The 26594-nt window shown below is 48.6% G+C and overlaps 3 protein-coding genes and 1 non-coding gene across 5 annotated transcripts; 1 reads left to right on the top strand and 3 right to left on the bottom strand.

Annotated features, from left to right (window-relative positions):
* Window positions 1–1454: 1454 nt before the first annotated feature.
* HIGD2A (HIG1 hypoxia inducible domain family member 2A) lies at window positions 1455–2438 on the bottom strand. Its single transcript, XM_032851863.1, has 2 exons — window positions 2226–2438; window positions 1455–1871 (listed from the first exon to the last, which is right to left on the bottom strand). The coding sequence occupies exons 1-2, from the start codon at window positions 2377–2379 to the stop codon at window positions 1705–1707; spliced, it is 321 nt and encodes a 106-aa protein (XP_032707754.1). The 5' UTR covers window positions 2380–2438; the 3' UTR covers window positions 1455–1704.
* Window positions 2439–2574: 136 nt separating this feature from the next.
* Window positions 2575–7112, top strand: NOP16 (NOP16 nucleolar protein). Of its 2 annotated transcripts, none has more exons than XM_032851862.1 (5): window positions 2575–2774; window positions 2865–2973; window positions 4521–4590; window positions 6152–6258; window positions 6819–7112. In XM_032851862.1, exons 1-5 carry the CDS (start codon window positions 2668–2670, stop codon window positions 6960–6962), a joined length of 537 nt encoding a protein of 178 aa, XP_032707753.1. In that variant the 5' UTR covers window positions 2575–2667; the 3' UTR covers window positions 6963–7112. The 2 variants fall into 2 exon arrangements, with proteins under 2 accessions (XP_032707753.1, XP_032707752.1); XM_032851861.1 differs by having other exon boundaries at window positions 2589–2774; window positions 4505–4590.
* A 1630-nt stretch (window positions 7113–8742) lies between these two features.
* Window positions 8743–17909, bottom strand: ARL10 (ADP ribosylation factor like GTPase 10). The gene is made up of 4 exons (XM_032851860.1): window positions 17634–17909; window positions 16746–16947; window positions 13670–13845; window positions 8743–12312 (listed from the first exon to the last, which is right to left on the bottom strand). The coding sequence occupies exons 1-4, from the start codon at window positions 17814–17816 to the stop codon at window positions 12139–12141; spliced, it is 735 nt and encodes a 244-aa protein (XP_032707751.1). The 5' UTR covers window positions 17817–17909; the 3' UTR covers window positions 8743–12138.
* A 6780-nt stretch (window positions 17910–24689) lies between these two features.
* Window positions 24690–24792, bottom strand: LOC116864464. The gene has a single exon (XR_004382021.1). It is a non-coding gene; the product is annotated as a U6 spliceosomal RNA (small nuclear RNA).
* Between the last annotated feature and the right edge of the window lie 1802 nt (window positions 24793–26594).

Raw genomic sequence — 26594 nt, 5'->3', positions numbered from 1 at the left:
CCATCTGAAGGCACTAGGGAAGGATCTGTTGTACAGGCTTCTCTCCAAGCTTCCGGCAGCCTCAGGCATTCTTCGACTTGTAGATGAATCACTACAATCCCGAGTTGATCTTCATATCATCTATGCAGTCTTATCTTTGTGTCTAAATTTCCCCTTTTTATTTTTTTTTTAAAAGATTTTTATTTATTTATTTGACAGACAGAGATCACAAGTAGGCAGAGAGGCAGGCAGAGAGAGAGAGAGAGGGAAGCAGGCTCCCCGCCGAGCAGAGAGCCCGATGCGGGGCTCGATCTCAGGACCCTGGAATCATGACCTAAGCCAAAGGTAGAGGCTTTAACCCACTAAGCCACCCAGGCGCCCCTAAATTTCCCCTTTTTATAAGGAAACCAGCCAGAATGGATTAAGGCCTACCTTAATGACCTCATTCTAACTTAACTATCACTGTAAAGACCCTATTTCCAAGTAAGATAACATTCTGAGATACTGGGTTAGGACTTCAACATATCTTTTTTAGGGGAACACAATAACACCAACAGCTTAAAATAATGGCTTTCCTCTTTAGAAGTGCCATAGTCCTCACCCCTTCCTATCCAGTTCTTGAATCCATCACCACAATGTACTGCTTCACATTTATAATCTCTGCCTTATAACTGAGAGACCATGATGGGAGCAAGCAACTTAGGGGGGCCCTACTCATACACTTCTCCACTTAGAAAGCTAGAGGGTGTTAGGGGGCCCAAAAAGTAAGTGTGTCTTCCTTACTTCCTCTTTCCTTTCTGGCAGCTTGCAGCTGGTGTTGAAATTGATGGAGTCATACATGGAAGGAAACTGGGTCCCACTGAATCAACACTTTAGATCTAACCACAGTCCAGGAATACTTGAGACTTTGCATGAATGAGAAACTCACAGGTTGCCTCGTGTAGAGTTCGCTCAAGGTCTCCAGCCCCTTTTCTTCCTTAATCCTAAAACACTAGATACACAAAACAATGGCAAGCTTTGTGACTACGCTCTTACCACTCCACCATGCTGCCTTCTCTGAGGCTCAGTTTCCTGTTCTTTAAGATGCATCAAGAATCAAGTGGGGGTAGTCTACATCAGTGGAGCCTAGATAATCTCAGGAGGTGGGAGTGGGGTGAGGAGCAGAAGCAAAGTGGAGGGCAGAACCTCCCTTCCTGGGACAGGGTCATGGCCAGTCTCATCTGAACGAAGGGTTTCCTGTTGAAAGTCTGAAGATTGTTGGAAAGATCATTTTTTTTTTTTTTTCCCCAAAATAGCATCACTATACCGAACCGAATATCTACCTTTAACAAGTTCCCCCAGGTGATTGTTACCAGAAAAGTTTGGTAATCATTACACTATAGGATTTCTAAGGGCTCCTATAGTCTTTAGACAATCTCCTAAAACCAAAGACCAAAAACCCTGGGGGTGCTAGATTGAGAATTAAATCACCAAACTACAAGTGGTCAGTTTATTAAGTAGGAAGTGAAGAGAGTGGGGCACAAATACAAGTATGCAACACCCAAACTGAAACGAATCCGAGATTCCTGAAAAAACATCTGTCAGTTACACAATTGGCCACTTCCTCCCCCGCTGATAGGGGGTACCTGTCAGGGGAGACGAAGGAATAAGTCAGGTAGCGGGGCCGGTGGTTGCTCCTGGGGCCGGAAACGATCTCTGTGTAACGTTCAAGACCAGGTCTCGGACTCAGGATCGAGACCTCATAGCAGATGCAGCCAGACCCAGCAAGATGGCTGCGACCGTGAAGCCCTGGGCAGCGATCCGGGTGCGCATCATGAGCTGAGAGCGCCGGCTCTGACCCCGGTGGAAGCAGTAGAGGCCGTAGGTGAGGGCGGCCGCCGTGCCCAGGCAGCCTGAGGAGGGGACAAAGTGGGGGAGTAGCACGTTCCGGCGCTGGAGGCCCCTCCCCGCTGTGGGCCTCCAGTACTCGGACTCCAGAGCTCTGAATAACATCGGAGGCAGAGGGCGCCTAGTGGGAGGGTCTGGTCGAGGAAGGGTCCTCCCAGTTACAGGGCTCGCCCTATCTCAGCCCCCCAATCCCGCCCAACTCCTGCTCCAATCAGGATCACCTCTCACCCCCCGGCCCCGGCGCCACAACTCTGGTCCGCTCTCACTCCCTTCCCCCTTGGCGTTCCCGGTCCTCACCTAATTCATTCCCTCAGACATCACTATCCTCTCCGTCTACAGTTCCTACAACACCTGCTTACCTATGGGTACCATTGGGTTCTCGCGGGTCTTGCGAAGAAATTTTTCCTTGAAGCTTTCTTGAGTGCTGTAGATACTGGGGCTAAAGCCCTCAATGACTGGGGGCTGTGCTGGTTCAAAGGGTGGCCCCGGAGTCACAGGACCAGGAGCCGCCATGTCCCGGGAAGCTGCTTTGGGAAAAAATGCGAACGCTAAGCTCCGCCTTCTGATGAGGTCATTGAAGGGGGGGGAAGGGATTTGCTGAGCTTGTACGCAGACGCCAACCGCTCGTTGCATTCTGGGAGTCGTAGTCATTATAGTAATCTGCATGATGTCTCTATAGGGTGGACTACATTTCCCGAAAACGCCCGCAAACCCGTGCGAGCATCCACAGGAAGTAGTCTGAGACACGAGGCGCTGCGTGAGAGGCATCCAGTTATAGTTGTCGGTTCGGTGGTCAAGGAAATGCCCAAAGCCAAGGGGAAGACCAGGAGACAGAAGTTCGGTTACAATGTTAACCGGAAGCGGCTGAACCGGAATGCTCGACGGAAAGCAGCGCCACGGATCGAGTGGTGAGGGGACCGGGGTTTGGAAGGCAGGGGACCTCGGCTGGGACGGCCGGCGAGATGACGGTTCCGTGATCTCTCTCTCTTTGCCTGTAGCTCCCACATCCGACATGCCTGGGACCACGCCAAATCCGTGCGGCAGAACCTGGCCGAGATGGGGTTGGTTATGGACCCCAACAAGGCGGTTCCCCTCCGTAAGAGAAAGGTACTGACATGGCAGGGTCACCGCCCTTCATCCCTGTTTGCCTCCATACTTAGCTGAGTTTAAGAACTTCTTCCTGTGGATGCCACGCTTACGCCTTTCCTGGGTTTGCGACCTTCCTCTAGCCAGCTCCGGCAGCTTGCACTGACTGTGGTTGAAGGGCTCTTTACTACCCACTCCTACTTCCCAGCACACATTGGACCTGGGTCGGAGCTCCCCTCTTTTCTTCTCCACTCATTTTCTTTATCCCTCCGAAATGAACCTGTTTGGGTCCCTTGGGATCTCAATGGTATGTCTCAGGATTTATCTTTTTCTGCCCTTCACTTTCCTAGTAAGGACTCCCCAGAGTTTGGGATTTTTACTTGCTCTTACTTACACCTTCCCCCAGTCATCTAATTATCCTTGGTCTGAGGCTTCCTTAGTTTCTCCCAAATAAGTCTTTTTCTGCACCACACTTTAAAAAATAGAACTCTTTTACCCAGTAATTTCTTTCCAGCTTTAACTCATAGCACTTGTAAATACTTGACGGTGTTTTATATATTTATTTGTTTATTGCATGTGCCTCTTTCCCTCAACATAATCTTCTTGGGGACAAGGACCTTGTGTTTTGTCCAGTGGTGGTTAGAATATAACTAGTGCTCAATAGTTAACCTAATGAATGGACTTGCTGATTGGATTTGTCCCATTGCTTTTACTTACTTATTTATTTGAATAATTTTTAAAGATTTTATTTATTTATTAGCAAGCTGAGAGTGGAGCTTGGGAAGGGCAGAGGAAGAGGCAGACTCCCTGCTGCGTAGGGATCCTGACACGGGGCTCCATCCCAGGACTCTGAGATCATGACCTAAGCTGAAGGCAGATGCTTAACGACTGAGCCAACCAGGCACCCTGTGCCATTGCTTTTAGATAAGTTTCTTCTTAGCCCTTCATGCCAGAGGAAAATTGCACTACTGTTTCTTGATCAAATGTGAAGCTATAGCCAAGCACTGTCAGGTTGCTCCTCTTCATAGAGAAGATATCTGATATCTTTTTTTTTTTTTTTTTTAAGATTTTATTTATTTATTTGACAGAGAGAGATCACAAGTAGGCAGAGAGGCAGGCAGAGAGAGAGGAAGGGAAGCAGGCTCCCTGCTGAGCAGAGAGCCCGATGCGGGACTCGATCCCAGGACCCTGAGATCATGACCTGAGCTGAAGGCAGAGGCTTAACCCACTGAGCCACCCAGGTGCCCCTGATATCTTTTCATTGTAAATTACAAAGAGCTTTCATGGGCATTGTTTCATTTGATTAGCACACATGAGGTGAGGTAGGCAAGGAGCATTATGCTCATTTTTTAGATAGGCACAGAAAGATGACTTGCTTCCTCGAGTCCCTTTTGGAAACCATAAGGCCTCCGGGGCATTGGTTCTCTCAGTCATCTGTTCCTGCCTGAATATGTGTAGGGATTCTTATGGATAATCAGTCGTGTTGGGATGGGCAGGAGCCTCTAGAATTTTCCCTCATCTAAGATTCTTCCTTTGTCTACTGGTCTCACAGGCTCTGTTCTCTGCAGGTGAAGGCCATGGAGGTGGACATAGAGGAGAGGCCTAAGGAGCTTGTGCGGAAGCCCTATGTGCTAAACGGTGGGTGCTGTCCACATTCCTCTAGGTCACCTTGCTGCACAGTCAGGGCCAGAAAGGGCCCTCAGATGTCTTCATTTTACAGATGGAAAAACTGAGGTTCGGAGGGAAGAAGGGAGCTGGTCCAGGGCTCACAAAGTTAAGACTGTCTCTGACTGGGATATTTTCAGTCTACTTAATAAACTCAAACATGTGAAGTGAGGTCAGAAATGTTCAGGGAGGATGCAGCCAGGTGCCCGAGAGGATAGAAAAGAAACCAGTGTCTCGGGCACATGTTCAGCTTGTCATGAATTTAAGGATGAACAGATTTTTATAGATTCCACCATCTTATTTAATCTTTGTAGTGACAAATCAGTTTCATGTTTATTAATGCTATAGAGACTGAATATTAAAACAGAGTAAATTCTGCAGGGAAACAGGAATACTCTGAAATTCTCTACTCATCTTCCTCTTATCTGTCCAAGATGTTAATGGTTCTCCTTAAGTTAAAAGGGTTTTAAATGGCCAGGCATTTGATAGAGAATTTCTTGAGTTCCTATCAGTGATTCTCATAAGAATTCTGGTAAGAATTACTGCAAAGGATTGTATGAATAAAATCAGGTGTATTTTCTGTCAAATTTCTAAATGTTTTACTTCTCATTTTTTTAAATTTTTTTTTTTTTACTTCTCATTCTTAAAAGAATTTTTTAAAATTGTGGTAGAAAACATATCACATAAAGTTTACCATCTTAATCATTTTAAATTATATAGCTCAGTAGTGTTAAGTATGTTTATGTTGTCATGCATTAGATCTCCAGAACTTTTTCATCTTCAGAAATGGAACTCTACCCATTAAACAACTCCCCATTTCCCTGCCTCCCTCCCACCCCAGCCCCTGGCAACCAAGTCAAAGATAATTTCGACTATAAGCAATTTAGCACTTAACCCCTGGATAACATTTGACCACCTTGTTTCCCTGAGCTGTTTTTCTCCTACTTGAGAAATGGGGAGTATTTGCCTACCTATTTAATTAAATTAATTAATTAATTTTAAAGATTTTATTCCAGGGAGTAAGGGAGAGAGTGAGAGTGGGGAGAGAAGTAGAGGGAGAAGGACAAGCAGACTTCATGGTCAGCATGGATTCCCACATGGGGCTCAATCTCACGACCCATAAGATCATGACCTGAGCTGAAACCAAGAGTCGGATGTCTAACTGATTAAGCCACCCAGATGCTCCTGCCTAGCTATTTTAACAGTGAAGCCACGACTTGTGGTAGGCAATGTATCTTCACCTTTGTCCCCAGCACCCAGTACTAAGTGGAGATTATTAATTTGGTCCCTGCCCTTTACCCAGCTGAGACCCAAGAGAGATGACTTACCTTTTAGGTATTTGCCACAGTGATAGATGATTGTGTCATAGGCAGGGCCTGGAATCCCAGGGGCTGAAGAGCACTGAATTTGGGGCTGGAGAGGCAAAGCCCATCTGATGGCCTTGGTTTGGGATGGGGTGAAAGGGTGATGGGGCAACTCAAAAAGTATGGGAGGCAAAACGTCATTTTCTGTGTCCTGGTTTCTCTCACCGTAGACCTGGAGGCAGAAGCCAGCCTTCCAGAAAAGAAAGGAAACACGCTGTCTCGAGACCTCATTGACTATGTGCGCTACATGGTGGAGAATCATGGGGAGGACTATAAGGTGAGTGGTTCAGGCCTGGCAGGAAGAACCAGTTGGGTCTGTTAGGAAGGCGCCCTGGACCGTTTGGGGTCTGATCTTGTCTCTTGCCTAAGACTGAGTGCAAATGAAGGAAAGAGAGACTTTAGGAAATTGATCTCATGGACAGATGCTTGTAGCCAGAATAGACTGATTGGCCTGTGGTTCATATTTCACTCAGACATGTAGTTTTATTTGCATGGTATTTTTAAAGAACTTGAACTAGGTGCCATTTTAATTATGAGAGTTTTCGAATTAAAGTTAATATTTTTGACTTCTCTTAAAAATTGGAAGATCTGACTGCACTGGATTCTGGTGCCCAAGTGGGATCAGTGAGCTATGGACGGAGCATTAGCCACTTATATTTGGCCGCAGCTCCTGCCTGGTTCCCAAGGGCATTTGCACCCATTTCCCCACATACCCCATGGTTTTTGAGGTGAGGAACCTGGACTTCAGGGACACTAAGTGGCTTGCCCAGCTCAAACAGTACTAGAATTTGAACCTTTGCCTGTCCAGCCCTCCTCAAGTGGCTTCTCCCTTCTTAGGCTATGGCCCGGGATGAGAAGAATTACTACCAAGATACCCCGAAACAGATTCGGAATAAGATCAACGTCTATAAGCGTTTTTACCCAGCGGAGTGGCAAACCTTCATTGATTCTTTGCAGAAGAACAAGATGGAGGTTGAATGATTGGCTTATGCCTGCCCTAGGCTGAGGTCTCCTCCTGGACCAGAGAAACTCAAAGCCAGGGTTTAAGGCAAGGAGGGGCATGTGGCTAGATGAGGCTGGTCAGATCTCATGGAATCAGAAGGTTACATACACATGCACATGCATGCACACACTTATATTCCCCTTTCTCAAGGGAAGGAACGGTCTCCAAGAAGCTTCTGAGTGCCCTGAGAAAAGCCAGAACCTACTGTTTTCAGAGTGGGTGGGTGGTTTACATATAGCCTGTACATAATAAAAAGACTATTTTACTTCTCTGGTGGTTGTGTGTTCCGTTCCCAACCAAGCTCTGGGACTGTCCCTGTGAAAACCCACTTGGCCGGGCAGAGAGGCCATCCAGCCCTTAATGTGCCACAGTCCTCCTCCCCTCTTAGGTGTGGCCTCCCTCCTCGTGTCCCCTATTCCGGTTCCATTGCTCTGCTTGGTTTCCTGCACAGCATTAAGCCTTCTACACAAGCCTGCTGCTAACCTTGGGCTCCTTGGGAGGTATGTCTCAGTAGATTGGCTCAAGGGCCAGAGGGGAAGTAGCTGGATTGCTGCCTCCTACTCGTCTTGAGATTGCTTGCTCTGAAAGGAACCCGAGGCCCCCAAGTCCCCTGAGACTGGTGGACTGCTGAATAGCATCTGTCTGTCGGGTACTGGGTACACACTGTGTGGCCTTTCTCTGGGGCAGGCCTGCCTAATTTGGCGATGTGAGGTGATGACACATAACATGATCACAGGCACTGTGGGGTGGGCACTGGGCATCTTCTGCTCTTGATACTTTATCTTGAGCTATTGTAATACAAAACCCCTCTCATTCCTAATGTTTCGCCTAGAAGGGCACCTCAAATCTGGTTCTCCTTATTCCTCTTAAAAAAGATTTGGTGTTTTTATGCAGATCATTTCACATAAAGTCCTGCAGGGTGTGTGGCTTCACCATTTTACAGGTAAGGAAACCGAGGCTTGAGATGCCAGCGTGAGGTCTGAAGTCAAGTCAGTACAACCGCCAAGCCTGGGTTTTCACCTGCTATATCCTCCCCATCAGCCCCTGAAGGCAGCCCATCTGTCCCACGCTATCAGGGCAGGCTGGAAACAGGGCCCCAGAAACCCCTCCTATGCTGGCTTAGCCCCCAGCAGTGAACTGGCCCTTGTAGCAGTGTGCACAAAGGCTTTGGAATCTAGTCTCCCGGTAGGGGATTCTGTATTTTCTTTCAAGTATGCTCCATGCCCAATTTGGGGCTTGAACTCATGACCTTGAGATAAAGAATTACATGCTGTACCTACAGACTGAGCGAGCCACTAGTGAGGGCTTTTATTTGGCCTCATAACGTCCTCCATGGCATTCCAAATTCAGGCCTTTGACAGCTGTCCCTTTGTTTCTTTACCCAATTCAGGTGCCAGTTTTGGAAAGCCTTTTCTGCCACTTTCCCCCATCCTTATGCTGTGTAAGTGTCCTGTTGTCCCTATGCCCTAGCCTTCCTGTAGCAATACATACCAGTTACAACTGCTTTTTAATCAGCTTGACATCCCCTGGCCGACTGGGCTTGAGTGCAGGAATCTTCCCTGGGCATCCGGAGCTGAGCCCAAGGCAGGTGCAGGGGGAACGCTCCATTCTGACTTCTGGCCCCATCAGCTAGAACTCCCAAGGAATGGCCGCCAGGTACAGATACAAATGATCATGTTACTGAAACTTCTGGGACCATCCCCCATACCTGCCCCTCACTGGAACTATAAGCACCCAGGATATACTCCTCAAAATCAGAATTCAAATGAAACCATATTTGAGTTTTTGGCATTTATTGTGTGTCTCAAACAGCCACTTGGTCTCCCTTAATGCAATCTGTCCTTGACAACCCTGTGGGTCTGGGTTCACAGGGCTTGGGGTGGGACAGCAAAGCCTCTTCACTTCCAGATCTTTGATGCGAATTCTCCTTATGTACCTCATGGGCCCACCTCGCAGAGGCAGCAAATGAGGAAAAGTTGGAGGTTCTTCGCACAGCTTTTAGAAACGACTGAAGATGTGTGAGCCAACAAATGTGACAGGAAGATGCTCAGACTATTCCAGGCCTGAGATCTGGGCAGGTGTACCAGGTTGAATACCACGGGTGAGTTTCAGCAGCTAGTTCCAAGTGCTGGCAGTTGCTGTTAAGCAAGCTTAAGAACAAAATGTTTTCCACAGACAGGTGGAAACGTTGTTTTGCAATCTAGTGTTTCATCCACGCAGACAGGCAAGAGTCCTCAGATTTTCATCAGCACCTCTCTGTGGAGGGAGGGGAGCGCTGTGACGGGCTGACTTCCCCACCCACCCCCGTCCTTACGGCTGGATACCAGTGTGTCAGTGCAAGAGGTACCAGAGGAGGCTCCTGCGGATAAGCAGCCAGTCAAGGTGGTGGTCTTGGAGCCTTCTTGCTTAGACCATTCACATGACCAAGCTTTGGGCTAAGTCGGCCTCTCCTCAGAGGGTTGGCAGCAGGTGAGAGGATGGAAAAGCAGAAGCCACAATGCATTAGTTCTTAAGATCAGAAGCCGTTGGTGCCAGGGTGAATGATCAGGCATCGGTTCAACAGGCAGGCAGAAGCAGAAGCTTCTTTTTGATATGGAGTGCCCACCTGCTCTCTCAGATCCAGAGCCTGCCTTCTAGTTGCCTTCCTTAGAAAAGGAGAGGGGCTGACATTTGACCCATATCCCATGCTCAGGTAGGCTGGGAGCTATAGTGTTGGGGCAGTCTTGTGGGGAACAGTGTCGCCCAGGCTAGCTCCGAAAACTCACTTTGAGATGAACTCCACAGATAATGGCTGGTTCCCAGGAGCAGGTGATCTGGGCTGGTGAATCAGAAAGTCACATTCAGGAGCAACTGGGTAAGAGCAGCACGGGCCAGGCACTCGGCTATTCATAAGAGAGGCCCGTTCTCCACTTTGCCCAGTCCTGGCAGACACCAGAGCGGTTGAGCACTGTTGACACTCTGCCTGGACGACAGGCCAGCAGTCGCACCAGAGGAGTGCAGCAGTCAGCCACAAATGTGATGAGGCACACACACAGGTCAAGAGAACATCTATATTCTGCACAAGCATCAGGGTGGTACTCTGGACCTTCAGGCCCCCTCAGTGGTTTGTGTCTTCCGGTGTACCACTGGGACCCGTCAGTTCTGGGAGTGGTCTTCAGAGGTCACTCATGTAGATATGACTATTCAAGGTCACTCCCCTCACTGCAGACTTTGAAAACTGTATTACATAACGATACTCATTAGACCAAAGGGAGATCTTAATTAGAAAAGGGTCCCCTACAACGATGCTGGTTCCAGAGGTAAATGTCAAGCACTGGAGAACAAGGTGAAGTTTATAGAACAAAGACGTAAAGTTTCACAATCTTTAAATGTCAAAATGAAAAGCTGTCGGCAAAAGTTCAAAGGGTACTCTAAAAGTCAAGTCATTCCTTTAATATTTAAGATAAAAGCAGTCAAATCTTTCTTCTGCAGAAAGTTAATTAGAATTTCAAAGGACAGTGATTCTGTCATACACCCACAGCCCAAGAGCACAGCACGCCACTGTAACTCGTCACACTTCTGGACTTCTAGAGCATCCATCCCACCTTCCTCCCTGTGCCTCTTCTCGTGTAGGCCACAGCATGGAACTGAGGTGCGCTGAGTCAATGTCAAGTGAAATGAAGGCACATCATCTCTATTCTCAATTAAAAAGCAAACTGAGTTGGCTATCTCTGCTAAAAAAAAGTCCATCTGTGGCTACTGATTACTCAGCGCAGACAAAAGGCTCCGTCCTTGGCCTGCACTAAAGTGTCAGCATATAAATAAACTGTGAGTGTGCACTGGAGAGAATAGAAATTCTGTCCAACTTTTGGCTGGGGAATCAGCAGGTCCAGAAAGACTGAGGTACCCAAAGCCTCAGGTATCCTGTTGGCTAATCTGCTAATTCCCATTTTTGTTTACCTGGATTTACATGATTGAAATGTCCTCTCCTACAGTCACCAGCTACATGGGAGGGGATTGTGTCCTTTTGACATATTGGGCCAAGTGGCAGAGTTTTAAGTTCATGTGGGTCAGGGTAAAGGGGGATGCCGATTATAGCTGTAAATGGGGGAAAGCTAGAGCTTTGTCTCCACTGACACCTGCAGGTTATCACGTCTCACAATTCTAGCTGTTTTCCTCAAAGACACAAATTTTCCATGGCAGTCATCTGGGGCTTTGATAACAGCACCTAGAAACAGAACCCGAGACTTTGGTCTGTTCCTTGTATAAATAAATAAATAATTAGAATGCAGTTCTGAGGCCAACACCGAGTTCCAGGTGACCGTCTTCTCCTCGGGGACATAGGCTCCGTCCCCAGACTTCTGTAAACACGGGCACTGGCATAGAGCTGCAGTTTCTGTCCCCAGACGAGGGGGAGGAAAGCCCTCCATGTCTCCGCTCAGGGCTGAATACCACTTGATGCTGTAGTCTTGGCAGGCAGGCCTTTAGCTTGCAGAAGCAGGGAGGTTTCGGAAAACTCCTTGATAGGATCTCCAGGTTCGTCCCAGCCCTTCTTATCTTCATGGCTGGAAAATCTATCTCCAAGTCAGAAAAAAACCAAGGAAGCCATCTCTTTAAAAATGATGGTCCCAGGGCCAGAGAGGCAGAGATAGCACAAGGCCTCGAGCCAGCCTGGTGGAGCTGGGGCTGCAGGACATTGTGGGCCCTGGAGCCAAGGCTCACTGTGTGCTGCCCAGAACCCGCCTGCGTGACGGGCATGAGGTCACCAGGAGGGAATGGTTTTAGACTGGGAGTACTTTTGACGCTGTCCCGATTCTCAGTCACTGGGACCTGCAGAGAGGAGAACCGAGCCCACTGAGCACCTTACTGTACACATCAGAGAAGGAGGTGCCTTCAGCGGTGAAAGCCCAATCCACTTCCAGCCTGGAGTGAGCCAGACACTATGCTCTTCCACTATCTGCCTCACCCGCCTCCCCACTTCAGCCTCATGGCCACCTCACCGTTGGAAGGCTTCTATGCGGTTCCTGGCCTTGCCCAGGCCCTGCTCTGGAGGGTGGGCGGAGAGAAGGGCAGTCCTGCTACATGGCTCCTGCCTCAGGCCCACACTGGCAGTAGACAGGAGGAGTGGCAGGACTAGGGTCTTCAGGGTTGGGTGGCAAGCTGGTGATAGCTGGCCTAGGAGAGAAGCTCCAAGAGCAGTCTCCAGATATGCACGGTGCCAGGGTTTTCAAAGCCGGGTCCTGCAGGGGCGATGCTGGCTGCCAAGAGGAACACCTCCCGCTGGCTATCGATAGCCCGCAGGCCCAGCTCCTGCTGTAGCTCCACCATACTCATGGACTCACTCAGGTCCTGGGATGAGACAGAGAAGCCGGTTGGAACAGAGCTCAGTTTCCCAGCACCCACGCTGTCATCCATGAGAAGAACTGTTCTTTGGCTATCCTGGGGAACACTGGGGCCTAAGTTCCCAGAAGTGGCCTCTGGGCCTCTTGGTCTAAATTCTCTCATCTCTGACTTTCCTTCGTACCAACCTCTTTTCATACTACCACTAGCCACTGCGGTGAGAAACAGCTCTTCCTATAAGCCAGGCATTGTGAGAGGCACTTACAGTTATCCTCATAATTATAGTTTATAAGTAGAATGATGATGTAATTCATCATCCAAACCAGGGTACTTCTGAGACTTAAAGTGGACACTATTAATAATTATACCAGAACAACAGCCATAAATGGGGGCCATCCCAGGCAGACTAGGACATATGGTTACATGCTTATAAATGATTTTCAAGGATATCCTGATAGGCAGGGGAAACTGGGATCAAAGACATATAGCTTCTCTCCAAGTCAGGTTGGAAACAAATGCCATGGCTCGCAGGAACGTGGGCCAGGCCACAGGAAAAATGACAGAACTCTGTACTGTGGCAAAGTTTTACCTGGCATGCACTGAGAGTGGCACCTTCAGTCTGTGATGCTGAGGGTGGCTGGGCCAAAGGCCCAAGAGAAGTAGAGCATGGTTAAGAGCAGAATCTTTGAGGAAGATCTGAGTTCAAGTCCTGGCTTTGCCACATACCAGTTTTAACTTTGGGCACTGAGGATAATAACAAGGCCTATCATGGGGTTTTGTAGGATTTAAGCGAGGTCATGACTGTCAGGTGCTTAGCCTGGCACACTGTAAGCACACTTATAAATGTTATTTGTTATTGTTATTGGAATATGTTCCACTTATCACTTCCCAGCTTAGGTCTTTGATCTAGAGCTGGAAGTCACAAGGACATGGCAGAGTAGAAAAGGCACAAGTTTTGGGGTTAGTCATTGCAATTCCACTATTTTCAAGGTGTATAACCTTGGGGAGATTACAGAACCTCTCTGAGCTTCAGATTTCCAATCTGTAAAATGGATCCTGTAGGATCAATTAGAAGCATAATGTGAAATGTCATTCAAAACCATACCTTATATATAGTGGATGCTTAGTATTTTTCTCATTTCTTCAGGATAGTGGGTGGCAGGGAGGTGAGGAAGAAGGCAGACAGAAAATGAGGATCAGGGATGAGGAAAAAGCACAGGTAGAAGAGTTGGGGACAGTATCTCACCCGAGTGCTCCAGATCACAGGCCTGGGCCTGAATCTCTTTCCTGTGCTCCCTGCCCCTACCCAGGGATCAGTGCATCAAGCCCAGCTGGTCTAAGCCAGCCTCCCTCCCATGGTCCTCACCTGCTTGTTGGCCACCACAACAACAGGCAGGTCAGGGTCCTTGTCCAGCAGCTTGTGCAGTTCCTGCCGGGCCCAGGGCAGCCGCAACCGGTCAGCTGAGTCCACCATGAACACCAGCACGTCTACTTCATTCACAAACTCCTTCCAGTAGAAGCGTAGGTTCTGGCTGCCACCGACTGAGGAGAGGCCAGGGGCCAGCTCAGAGCCTCTCTGGGCCCCGGCTCTCTACATATAGCCCCATACCACCCCACTGACAGCTTCCCAAGGCTCCACCAACCAGGGGCAAGGAAGACCACAGGTTCTGGAGCCAATCTGGTTTAGCTCTGGCTCTGATAGCTGGGGCTCCCTAGGCAACTCACTACCTTCGAGTAGCAGCGTTCTCCTTACTGAACTTACCTACTAATAGGTTGCAGGAAAACCCAAAGGTACCATACACAATGTGCCTTTCACAGACTAGCATACAAGGTGCCCATTAAATTGTACTCTCTGGTTCTTTTTCCTGAGCTGCTTCCTGCCAGTTCCTAGCTTTCTCTCCCAGACAGAAATGGTGTGGTCAGAAGCCAAGACTCCCTGCCCAGCCTATACATAACCATTCCCCATTCAGTGTTTCATGTTCAGTCTGGTCACCCCATTTTCTTTCCTTGAAAACAGCATACTCAGTCCTACCACCACATGGCTGCCCACATAGTACCCCCAACCTGAGTTGCCTTCTTGTCCCTCTGCACAGTCCCCATTAGCCACACTGCATCCTAGAGTTTCTGGATATACTTCTGACACTTGAGGACTCTGTGCTCTTTGAGAGTTAGAGCTGTTTACATCTGGATCCCCCCAAAGCCCTCAGCACAATGCCTGGCACATAGCAGGCACTCAACAAATATTTACTGAGTGCTTACTAGGTGCCAAGCACTGATCTGGGTGCTGGGGATACAGAGGTGAGCAAGGCAGACAGGGCCCTGCTCTCAAGGAGCTCCCTCTGTAACCAAGACAGACACAGCAATAGCACATAAGCACATTTCAGAAAGGAAATAAAAAAGAAAAAGTGAAAATGGCTTGGGGTGGCTTTGGATTGGGCGGTCTGGGAAGGTCTCCCTGAGGAGGCAGCATGTGAGCTGAGTCTGGGATAACGAGAAGGAGCTAGCTAAGGGAAGTGGCAGAGGAAAGCATTACAAGCAGAGTGAAGAGCAAGCTCAATGTGTCTGAAACAGAAGGCAGCCAGGGTGGCCAAGGCAGTGCCAGAGGGAGAGGGGAAGAAGCCACAGCTAACAAAGCGGGCCAGGGCTTAACCACATGAGGGCTGTCAGGCTACAGTGAAACTGTGGGGGAACCCCTTAAAGGTTTTATGCAAGAGTGACATGGGTTTCTGAAATATACTGCTGGCTGACAGTAGGGGACAGAAGTGAAAGCAGGATGACCTGCAAGGAGGCTATTATAGTACTGAGATGATGGTGGCTTGGACCAAGCAGGCAGTGGTGGAAGTGGGGAGAAGTGGACAGATGCAAAATCTATTGGAAAATAAAGCTGAAAGAACTAGCTAATCAAATGGATAGGATATAGAAAGTGGGGCGAGGAAGGGAAGAGTCATCAAAGATCAACAAAGGGCTCATGCTTGGCTGGCCTCCAGGCCAGGCACTGTAGACTATAGCCAAGCGAGTGTCATGGGAAGGGAGAGTTCCAGGGCTTGAATGGGAGATCTGGGTGATCAGGAGTGACTCTATTGAACCTTAGACTCTTGGGTAACATGAAAACACCAACCCCCTTCTCCTAGGTTTGGGGGTTACTATCTCTGCCAGAGTGGGAGTCAAGTGCAGAATCCCACTTGACCCTTCTGCATCCCTGGCACAAGAAAGGGAGACAGGTAAAGTCTTGTTTAAAGGACCAAATTCCAGGTGAATATCAACGTTTGCCACAAGCAGGGAGGAAAGATATAGCCAGGCCCTCAGAGTCTGATCCCACCAGCTGCTGCTTAACTAAACCCACCTAGTCTTTATGGTCTGAGCCCTTTGGCTGGTAGAAGTCCACTACTCTCTCACACCCAGTCTGCAGCTGGACACAGGTGGCTAAGTACTGCTGTCTTCTGAATAGCCCCTCTGCCAACCTCTCCTGGAATCCCAAGAAGCCTAATACTGAGGACAGGGGCGGCCCAGACCCTTTCTGATCACTCACTCAACGAGTTCTCCCAGTTACTTGCTTGAGGCTGGGCGCTCGGGACCAAAGCTGGATCAGACTCATCTGTGCCCCAGAAGCCTCGTCAGGGACATAGGCTGGTATGCAGCATATGCCAGCTCAGAGGAAGAGCCCTTAACCTAGCCTGGGAATCAGATAAGGCTTCATAAGGATATCATGTTTGATCTAAATCTTTTTTTTTTTTTTAAGATTCTTTATTGTTTTTTTTTTTTTTTAGTAGGCTCCACACCCAATGCAGAGCTTGAATTCATGACCGTGAGATCAAGTCGATGCTCTGTGGACCGAACCACCCACGTGCCTCTGATCTAAATCCTGAAAAGAGGTATAGTAGTTTTTAAAGGGAAGAAGGGCTTTCCAGGCTGAGGGAACAGTGCAAGCACAGACAGAAGAAAGACCTTTCAGAAAAAAGCAATGTAGCAGCATGCTGCTTAAAATCGAGAGCCTCCAGCCAGAGAGTCTGCATTAGCAGACTGGCAAGCTGGGTGAGCCAGGATTTTATTTAACTTGCTGGGCCTCCCTTTCCTCATGCATGTAACAAGGGTAATAACTGTTTCCAGTTTTTTGTGGAGTTGTTGGGAGGGTTTTATTAAGTAATGCCTGGCAGATGTTTGGAAACTTTAGCTTTTGGAATCTCAGTGTTAGGCATGTGAGCTTCAGTTGGGGTAAGGGACAGGCAGTGACCAGGCTGGAATTGCCCAATCATGAATGGCCCATCATGTCAGAATACAGAGCGTGGACTGTATCCTGTGCCCCAGAGAGGCAGGGGAAGAATATCATACAGGGATGTGTCCTGCTGAGATATACATGCTGGAGACACACCCAAGCAAAGACCCGGCTTGGGTCCAACTGAGGTGATGGGGGAGACGGTGTGTGTGTGGGGGGTTCTGCTCACTCTCTAACAGGTCCACCTCGAAGTCCTTGGTGGGCAGCCTCACAGAGTTGAAGCCCCACGTGGGGATGTGGCCTTCCAGCGGTGGCTTTCCGGACAGCACGCGTAGGAACGTGCTCTTCCCCGAGCCGTCCAGCCCCAGCACCAGCACCTCACGCTGCTCCAACTCCTCCAGCGCTGGCTCTTCGTCCTCCTCGTCTTCAGGCTGTGGGCAAAGGTCAGGTTGCGGCCGGCACCCTCCTGCCGGACCCTTCCCGAGGGAAGACCAAAGACACCAAAGCACCCATCCCCGCCCTCCACCGGTCAACGGGCAGGAAGGCAAGGCCTGGTGCAGTGGGACCAGCGGGGTCTTCAGAGTCCTGAATCCCAAACCCCGTTCTTCTGGCTTCTCCCGAGTGACCTCGGTGAAATTTCTGTCCCCCGCGAAGCCTCAGCCTCCTGAGACTGACAGTCCCTACGTCCCAGGGTCGCAGGGGACACCGAAGGGGATAAACTAGCATCCCCGCCCCGCGCCGGGGAAGGGGGCGGCGGCCTCTCCCGACATGCCCTGGGCCGCGGGCTGTGCGCACTGCGCAGGCGCCGGGCGAGCGCGGGCTGGACCGGGCGCGGGCTGGACCGGGCGCGGGCTCGACTGAGCTCCGGGGCCGCGCCCTCGTGGCTCCGGCGCCCACGAGGAGGCCCGGGTCTCCCGGCCGCGCAGGGCGGTGCCGCACACCCTCCGAAATGCCCACCCATCCCTCGGTTGTGGGACTCACGACGGCCCGGCTACCACTGCGCGCCCTTTCGCCAGGGTCTGCAGCGCCGAGCCCCGACCTAGGCGCTTCTGCCCTCGCGGGGCGTCACACCCCTCAGCCGCACACGCGGAGGCCCAGACCCTCGCCCGGCACTCACGTCCCACTCGTCCCACTCAGGGAGGCGGGCAGTCTCCGCGCCCCACCAGGCCTCGCCCCGGTCCCAGCGCCGCTCGCGTCCGCGCCCGAAGTAGGCCTTCCAGAGGATGAAGAGTACGGAGCCCAGCACGGCCGCGGCGCCGCCCAGCGCCAGCACCAAGGGGCTCAGCGGCCGCGGAGCCATCGGACAGGGCGAGGGGCACGGGTGCGGGCTGCACAGGCCGAACCAGCCGGCCCGCGGAAGATGGCCCCGCTCCGACTGCGGCGGCCGCGCCCACCCACCCAACACCAGCCCCACACTACAAGCCCCACAATGCACCACTGCCGTCGCGCCTGGCGGCTCGCGCCCGGGCGGCTGGAGTGGGGGGCGCTGACCCGAGCGCTGGCACTTCCCACTCCCACTGCTACGTGCGGCGGAGAGCTAAAAGATGTACCTGGGCAGGACGGGAGTCGGTGATGTTGGCATCTCCCGAGCACTTGCTGTATGCCTAGTGGTTAGCTGACCGATGTTCTCGTTTACTCCGTAAAACGGTGTTTCCTAGAATGGAAAGCGGAGGCCCAGTTCGCACCGTAGTGCATTGGTGTAGCCGGCACTCAAACCCCAAGCGATGTTTCCTGGGCATCTCAAGACTTCGGGGATCAACTTGAGGCAAGTCACAGGGCTATAGGGTGTCAGGTTATGGAGTGGCAGAGACGGAACTGGAACCCGGGTCCCTGACTTTTAGGACTCTACCCTCTCTTGGCTGCTTCTCAGACCCCAGGAGTTCTGCTCCCTTGGGATCCTGGGCATGCTAATGAAACAGGTAGGATTAGGGGTCAGTGTTCAGATCTCATCGCCTAGTCCTACTTGACTTCCAGTGGCTGCTAAGGTTTCCAGGTGTAGCAGGAGAAATAGTCTGGGGTACTTCAAGGAGGACTAGGTAAGGGACTGCAGAATGGATAGGTGTTTTTATTGTAAGCAAACCCAAACCATCTTGATGACCAGGAGGGACTCTGGGTTCTTTTCTGGTCATTTGTGGGTAATGCTCAGATCTCTTTTGTTTCAGGAAACTGTCCTCCCTCACTGGTACTACCTTTCCTTTTCATTGCAGTCCTACTTCGGATAATGTTCATTTCCTATTCTTCACCCAACCCACCCAGGGAAACTGCTCTCACCCGGTCTCTAACAAATGCTTCCCTGTTAAATCCGTTGGTAACATCTTAGTTCTTATTTTGCTTGATCTTGCAATATTTAACACTGTTAATTCTTAGCAGAGATGCCATTCAAAACCTGGCCAGGGTGCCAGCTCATTCCTTGAGGGATCACCTCCATGGTGAGACAGGAGTGCAGGGTTCCCAAAGAGAAAAATTAGCACTAGTGAGTATCCTAAACTTTGTGGTCGGAAAATTTAAAAAAAAAAAAATTAAGGGATTTAGTCTTGGCATTCATGTAAGTTTTATGTCGTTTCAAAAGACAGAACCTTAATCCCTTGAGCGCAAAAGGCTCATGGATATCTAATTTGGCCTTACCTTATCTTTCCTGCCTCCTGACACACAGTGGGTGATCATCCCCTTGTCTCTCAGGTGGAATTCAGTCACCCTGGTGGTCACAGTCTCTGCCTGAAGATGTCTGTCCTTCCACTTGAGGATGACAGACCAGGCCTTTGTCTTCTTGGGGGTCTGATGTGTTGAGTATAAGAATGAGGCCCAGAGTTCACACTTAACATATTTGGAGAATTGAATCAATTGCACATTCTCCTCCCTTGGCCTCTATGACACATTCTTTTCTTGATCTTTTCCCTCCTCTCTAACCCATCCCTTTCAATCTCCTTTTGCCTGGCATTGGCTGCCATTAGCTGAAACTAACTGGACCATTTGGCAAGGAAACTCTGGAAATGGAATTGTCAGGACTTAGCCCCCTGTCATGCAGAGCAGAGCAGGTGAAGGGTGAGGAATGGAGCTGTGATTAAACAGGCATATGGCCAGCACAGTCCACTCCTTTGCATAGTTTTACTCTTATATCCATTTTTAACTTTGTGCTTCCACATTCCATGATGCAATATCCATTAGAAAAATAGTCACTCTTTACCTTCTGAAAAAAGAGAAGACAAAGTCCCATCTGTCAATATATCCACCTCTGGGTGATGCTAATTCCTCTTCAGTCATGAACCCATCTGGATATTCTACAATTAAAGATTAAATTATAGGGGTGCCTGAATGGCTCAGTTGGTTAAGCATCTGTCTTCAGCTCAGATCATGATCCCGGGGTCCTGGGATCGAGCTCCATGTGCTCTCCCTCTCCCTCTGCCTGCTGCTCCCCCTTCTTATGGTTTCTCTCTCTGTCAAATAAATAAATATAATCTTTAAAAAAAAGATTAAATGGGGTGCCTGTGTGGCTCAGTCGTTAAGCTTCTGTCTTCAGCTCAGGTCATGATCCCAGGGTCCTGGGATTGAGCCCCACATTGGGCTCGACAGGAAGCCTGCTTCTCCCTCTCCCACTCCCCCTGCTTGTGTTCCCTCTCTCACTGTGTCTCTCTCTGTCAAATAAATAAATAAAATCTTAAAAAAAAAGATTAAACTGTAAAGATAACTATTGCCAACTTCACTTATACAGTCCAACTTCCATATTGCTACACAGCAGTCTTTACAAAAGAAAACCTGGCAATGTCATTTTCAGGTTAAAATTCCTCAGTGGCTTCCCATCTCCACCAGGATAAGTACTACAAGTCGCTGATGATGGAGCAAGAAGGGCAGCAGGGAACTGACATTTAACTAACTAGACATCAACTGTACATTAGGCTTTGTTCTGGTGTAAAATATACTGCTGTGCAAACATTTGTCTGTCTCCATCTTCTGAGAAGTTTTCCTAATGATTGAATTAACTGAAAACCTGCCATGTTTTTGGTTTTTTAAAAGATTTTTATTTATTTATTTATCAGAGAGAGAGAGAGAGCGAGCACAAGCACACAAGCAGACAGAGGCAGAGAGAGAAGCAGGCTCCCTGCCAAGCAAGGAGCCCGATGCGGGACTCGATCCCAGGATGCTGGGATCATGACCTGAGCTGAAGGCAGTGGCCCAACCGACTGAGCCACCCAGGCATCCTGAAAACCTGCTATGTTTATATGACACTTGGCATGAATAATTAGTCAGTAATAATTAGATCAAGCTGAACCAAGGAGACTGTTCCATGGGATTCTTAAATGTGGTACCCAGCATCTTGAGATCCATCTGTCTTGGGTGGATTAAGAAGTAAAACTTACCAGCTATAGGTAACCATTTCCCCCGCATTTAAAAGAAGAAGGCTTGAGGTCAAAGAGGCTGAGGTAGAGCAGGAAAGGCAAAGTCAGAAGGCAGAGCTGGAATCCTGGTGCCATTTGCATCCGTGGGTACTGTTATTCCTAAAGTCCAGGGTATATTTGTGTTCAACCCTTTTGTAATTCCTTCCTTCCTTCCTTCCTTCCTTGTCCTTCCTTCCTTCCTTCCTTGCCCTTCCTTCCTTTCTTCTTCTCCCGTCACTATCTGGGGAATCAAGTATGCCCCATCCATGGGGTGCAGTCAGTCGCAAACAACATAGCATCCAACGAGGGGAACTGCTTTACAGTGAGAGGTGCAGGAGTGGCTCCCTGACCACGGCGTCCCCTGGTTATATCATGTGCCATGCTATTCAGGGATAGCCAGCTTCACAGAACACTGGCATAACCTTCTGCTTTTCAGTTATTTATAACTTTGTCATGCCTTTTAGGGAATTTTCTGAACCTGGTCTTCCACTTGTTTATTTGGTCCTTGGCTATACCCACTCCGCTATTCACCCCAGCCTTTCAGGGCTTTATTTCATCTATAACATTTTTCATGTCTGGTTCTGTAGTTGGTTCCTTATAATTTCTCGTTTCCCCCTTCATCTTTCCAAAATCCTCTCTCTTCTTTTTTAGAGTGATATTTTAAATGCTTATTTTCATTTGTTGTCCTGCCAAGTCCATTAACTCTGGTGTGTTTGGATAAGGTAGTCCTGTATGGCATCTTTTCTCTCATTGGGTGTGTGCCCCTCAGGCATCTCTTATCTGCCCCTGTGAGCTCCTTTCCTCGGGGCCAGGACTAAGTGCCTGGGGGAGGTGGCATAGCCCAAGTGTAGTGTATTGCTGGTGAGTTGGGAAGGAGACTCTCTGGGGCACAGTCCGCACCCCTAATTCGTACTGTGCTGAACAGACACCTGCATCTCTAGAGAAAGTCCTTGTTCCTCGCGGCCCAGGTAAGTCTCTTACTAACACCCATTGCCATAACTTAGTGCTTAGGGTACAGGGAGAGGGAAGAGGAGTGGTGGGAGAGGCTGCTGAGGTGCCAGCCAGTTCACTGCACTGGAGTTTGTTACTGACTTCCCCACCCAGCCACTGCCTTCTCAGCCCTTGGTAACGGTGATAGGACTGGCCAAGGTCTGCCCAGTGCAAGGCAGGGAAGAAGTAAGGGTCTATCTGTCCGAGAACCAACAGGGCCTGATTTCCTTCTTGGAGCTCTGTCTTCGGCTCTGGGTTGCCATTGTCCACACCCAAGCCCAGCCTTTTGCTGATGGCCACGGGGCTGGTCTCTCTGATCTACCAGCTTCCCTTTGATTCTCAGGTATCCCTGGATCTGGGGCTGGTTTGTGCTATCTGCCATCTGGTCAGCTTATCTCCATCTTATAAAAGAGAAAACCAACTTGAGAGAGGGGGTGGTTTCTCCAAGATCATTTAATGAATACATGAGGCAGCTACGATTTGAATCAGGTCTGTGTGTCTTGAAAACCATGCTCTTAATATGTTGTATCCCCCTGTACAGACCCTGGAATCTAGGTCCACTCATTTTATCAAACTCTTCTTCTGAAAAAGAAGGAAAACTTAAGGGATTGGCTTTGGAGTCTCTCACATGGGTCCTCGGTTGGATTTTAGGATGTTTCATTTTCACATAGATGAGCTCTTGAGTTGTTCATCATTTTAATTAATTGGCTCTTAATGTTTTTAAAATTCTTAAATGTGTCAAGCAAACATGTTCAGATACCCATGTATTGACCGAAACTTGAGAATTAACCTTTTGCTGTATTTTTTTATTAAAAAAATTTCAAGCATAAATGAGATGCTATTCCTATCTCCAGAGATAATCGTGATCTCCAAGTTGATGTGTATCATTCCCATTATGTTTTTATACTTTTATTTTATTAATACATATCAAAACGTTTTTTGGTTTAATAATATACATAAATGGTAATGTGGCGTATTCTGATTGAATGGGAGCCGGCACAAGTGGTGAAAAAATACACCTAAGGCAGAACCAGAGAGAGGAAGGTTGAATATACCGCAAGGGAGCAGAAGGCAGGACAGCAAAGGAGAGACTGTCTGCCATGAGGTGGTCATGAGGGGCTATAGTTAAAGGGCGGGGTGAAGAAGTAAGGGACTGTATGGAATTTTCCCTTTTTTGTAGCCTCTGGAACTGCTCCTGGTTGTAATTAGTCAGTTAGGGCCTATGGTTATTTTGAGGTGGGTCGCTTGATGAGCCTGTTTCAGCTTGGTGGTCACTGTGGGCCCTTTTGCCTTGTTTATGTTTCCACTGCTCAAACGTGTTGCCTAAAAGTGACCTCTATGGGTGCCTGGGTGGCTCAGTCAGTTGAGTGGCTGGCTCCTGATTTCAGCTCAGGTCATGATCTCAGGATCGTGGGATTGGCCCCACGTGGGTTTCCATACTCCATGGTCAGTGAGGAGTCTGCTTGAGATTCTCTCCCTCTCCCTGTGCTCCCCACCCAGCACTCACGCTTGGGTGCTCTCAATCTAAATAAATAAATAAATAAATAAATAAAATCTTAAAAAAAAAAAGTGGCCTCTACTGGTAACATACTATTATCTTTGTTTAACACAACATAATGTTTTTGAGATTGAGCATGTTGATACCTGGAGATCTAGTTCATTCATTTCTAATGTTGTGTAGTATTCCCTTGCGTGACTATATCACAGTTTACTTTTTTATTTTTCTGTCGTCCAAATGTTTGGTCTCACGAACAGTGATGCAGTGAAGGTTGTTATAGGCGTCTCCTTGAGCACATTTGTGAGAACTTTTCTAAAGTATATTCTGGGAAGGGAGGCCTGGCTGGCTCAGTTGGTTAAGCATCTGCCTTTGTCTCGTGATCCCCAGGTCCTGGGATCGAGCCCTGTGTTGGGCTCCCTGCTCAGCGGGGAGTCTGGTTCTCCCCCTCCTTCTCCCCCTCCCCTGCTTGTTCTGTCTGTCTCTCTAATAAATAAATAAAATCTTAAAAAAAAAGTTTTTAAAATAAAATAAAGTATAACCTGAGGAGTGGAATTGCTGTCATTCTGTTGCGCATCTTCAAAGTTAAGATTGCCAATTTGCTCTTCAGAACGGTTGTCCTAATTTGTAATCCATTCTAAGAACCTACTGCGTTTCTATTTCCCCATATTCTTGCCAACATATAGTATCATCAAACTTAAAATCTTTTGTAAATCTGACAGAAATGAACTTAAATCTCTTTGTTATTGGTATTTTTCACATTTGGAGTGAGGCTGAGCAACTTTTTATATACATATTTTAAGATTTTATTTATTTGACAGAGAGAGAGACAGTAGAGAGGGAACACAAGCAGGGGGAGTGGGAGAGGGAGAAGCAGGCTCCCACTGAGCAGGGAGCCTGATGCAGGGCTTGATCCCAGGACCCTGGGATCATGACCTGAGCTGAAGGCAGACATTTAACTGACTGAGCCACCCAGGTGCCTCCCAGATTTACTTGAATTTAATTACCCTTTAAAGACTTTATCTCTAGGGGCGCCTGGGTGGCTCAGTGGGTTAAAGCCTCTGCCTTCGGCTCCAGTCATGATCCCAGGGTCCTAGGATCAAGCCCTGCATCAGGCTCCCTGCTCAGTGGGAGCCTGCTTCCTCCTCTCTCTCTCTCTGCCTGCCTCTCTGCCTACCTCTGATCTCTGTCTGTCAAATAAATAAATAAAATCTTAAAAAAAAAAAGACTTTATCTCTAAATAATGTTCTGTTCTGAGTCGCCGGGGTTTGAGACTTCAACATGTGACTTTTGGGAGGACACAATTTAGCTCATAACAGGCAGGGACAGTGTCCTCTTTCCCAGTGTATCCCTTGTGCAGGGGCCATGCTCATCTCTTCTGTATCATTCCAACTTTAATATGTGTGCTGCTGAAGCGACATATCCTCCCCGGTGGATCTCATGCTCTGAGCATCATGCCTGACATTAAGTAAGACACAAGAACACTTTTTCTATTTAATTAACTGCTAACTGTGTGACATTGGCCTGGTTCTTCTATCCTCTGCACCTTAGTTGTGCCATCTGTAATAATACCAGCCTGGGGAAGTTGTTCTCTAAGGACCTTATTGAGAGTTGACACAACCTCCTTTAATCTCTTCAGGGAAATCTTTCCCCCTCACCACTAGAGGGAGATGTGACTTCTAGTTTTTTTTCTCTGTGGGTGGTGCCTTCAACCCTCCTGTCCCTGGGATATTAAAAGGGGAGGAGCTGAGGCTAAGGACACCGGGCAGCCAAGCCATCAGCAGGGGGTTCAGCCCTGGGCTTGAATTTCACCTCTGCCGTTTCCTGGCTGAGGTATCTTTGCCAATGTTCCCTTGAGAGTGTTAGTTTTCTCTGCTGCTGAGTGGGCAATGGGAATGCCTCATCCATGATGATATGCGGGGCAGGCTTCCAGATGGAACTAGCTCCCAGTCCAGAAACCCCAGAAATGCAAATGCCCCACTTGCTTCCTTCTCAATAAACAAGTTCCTGTCTGCTGATGGGTCATTGAGAATGTTGGCAACTCTAAGGATTGGGCCTTTCTGAGGGCTTGGACTGGCCAGGGAGGGCAGATGTCCAGAGGAAGGCAGGCAGGCAGGCAGGTTCCGTCCTGCTGCCTGCCTCCTCCCCCATGAAGCAGGAATGTAAGATGCTTTGGCACAGGGCGCCTGGGTGGCTCAGTCGCTGAGCTTTTGCCTTTGGCTCCGGTTATGGTCCCAGGGTCCTGGGATCCAGCCTCGCATAAGGTTCCCTGCTCAGCAGGAGGCCACTCTCCCTGCTTGTGTTCCCTCTCTATCTATCAAATAAATAAATAAATAAAATCTTAAAAAAAAAACAAGCTGATGCTTATCATTTATATAAGGGTGCAAAGTCCTGTTTCTCCCCCTTGACTGAAACGTGCCTTGTAGCCTATCCTCTTGATGGAGGAGGGCAAGGGGACAGCTTTACTTCTACAGAATGTAAAAAATTATAGCATATTTTAAAAGTTCCAGATTAACAAAAGTAACATTTTTAATTTTTTAAAACATTTTATTTATTTATTTTTGTGGGGCTTTTTGGTTTTGTTTTCTAAAAAAGATTTTATTTATTTATTTATTTGAGAGAGAGTGAGCGAGAGGGGTGGGAGGAACAGAGGGAGAATGACAAGCCTACTCTGCACGCCGGGCAGATAGGAGGCTCCATCCCACAGCCCTGAGAACAAGACCTGAATCCAAATCCAGACTTGGCTGCTTAACTCACTGAGTATGCCCAAAGTAACACTTTGTTTTCCCAAAGTAACACTTAACACACATAAAAAATCACGCTGCAAATAAATAAATAAATAAATAAATAAAATTAAAAATCACACTGCAGTGTAATTGTGCTTTTCATAAGCTAATTCTAGAATCATAAAAGACTTGAATTCATGGTGCGCTCAAGCACTGTGGTTTGGTAATGGCACTCAAAGTTTAAAGTTGCAGGAGCAAAGCCTGTGGGGCCTGCCAGTAGGCCCAGAAAAGGTCCCAGGCAGAGTCTAAACGAGAGATCCACCTTCAGTCCTCAGAGGCCCCCTGAGATGAGCCCTGACGGCAAGCTTTGGACGTGGGGTAGAAATGGGGATAGGGGCGCCTGGATGGCTCAGTGGGTTGGGGCCTCTGCCTTTAGCTCAGGTCATGGTCTCAAGGTCCTCGGATCGAGCCCCGCATCGGGCTCTCTGCTAAGC

Source organism: Lontra canadensis, unplaced genomic scaffold, assembly GCF_010015895.1.
Source record: "Lontra canadensis isolate GAN:19392208 unplaced genomic scaffold, GSC_riverotter_1.0 scaffold5, whole genome shotgun sequence".
Taxonomy (NCBI): domain Eukaryota; kingdom Metazoa; phylum Chordata; class Mammalia; order Carnivora; family Mustelidae; genus Lontra; species Lontra canadensis.
This window is presented reverse-complemented; position numbering and strand designations above follow the sequence as displayed.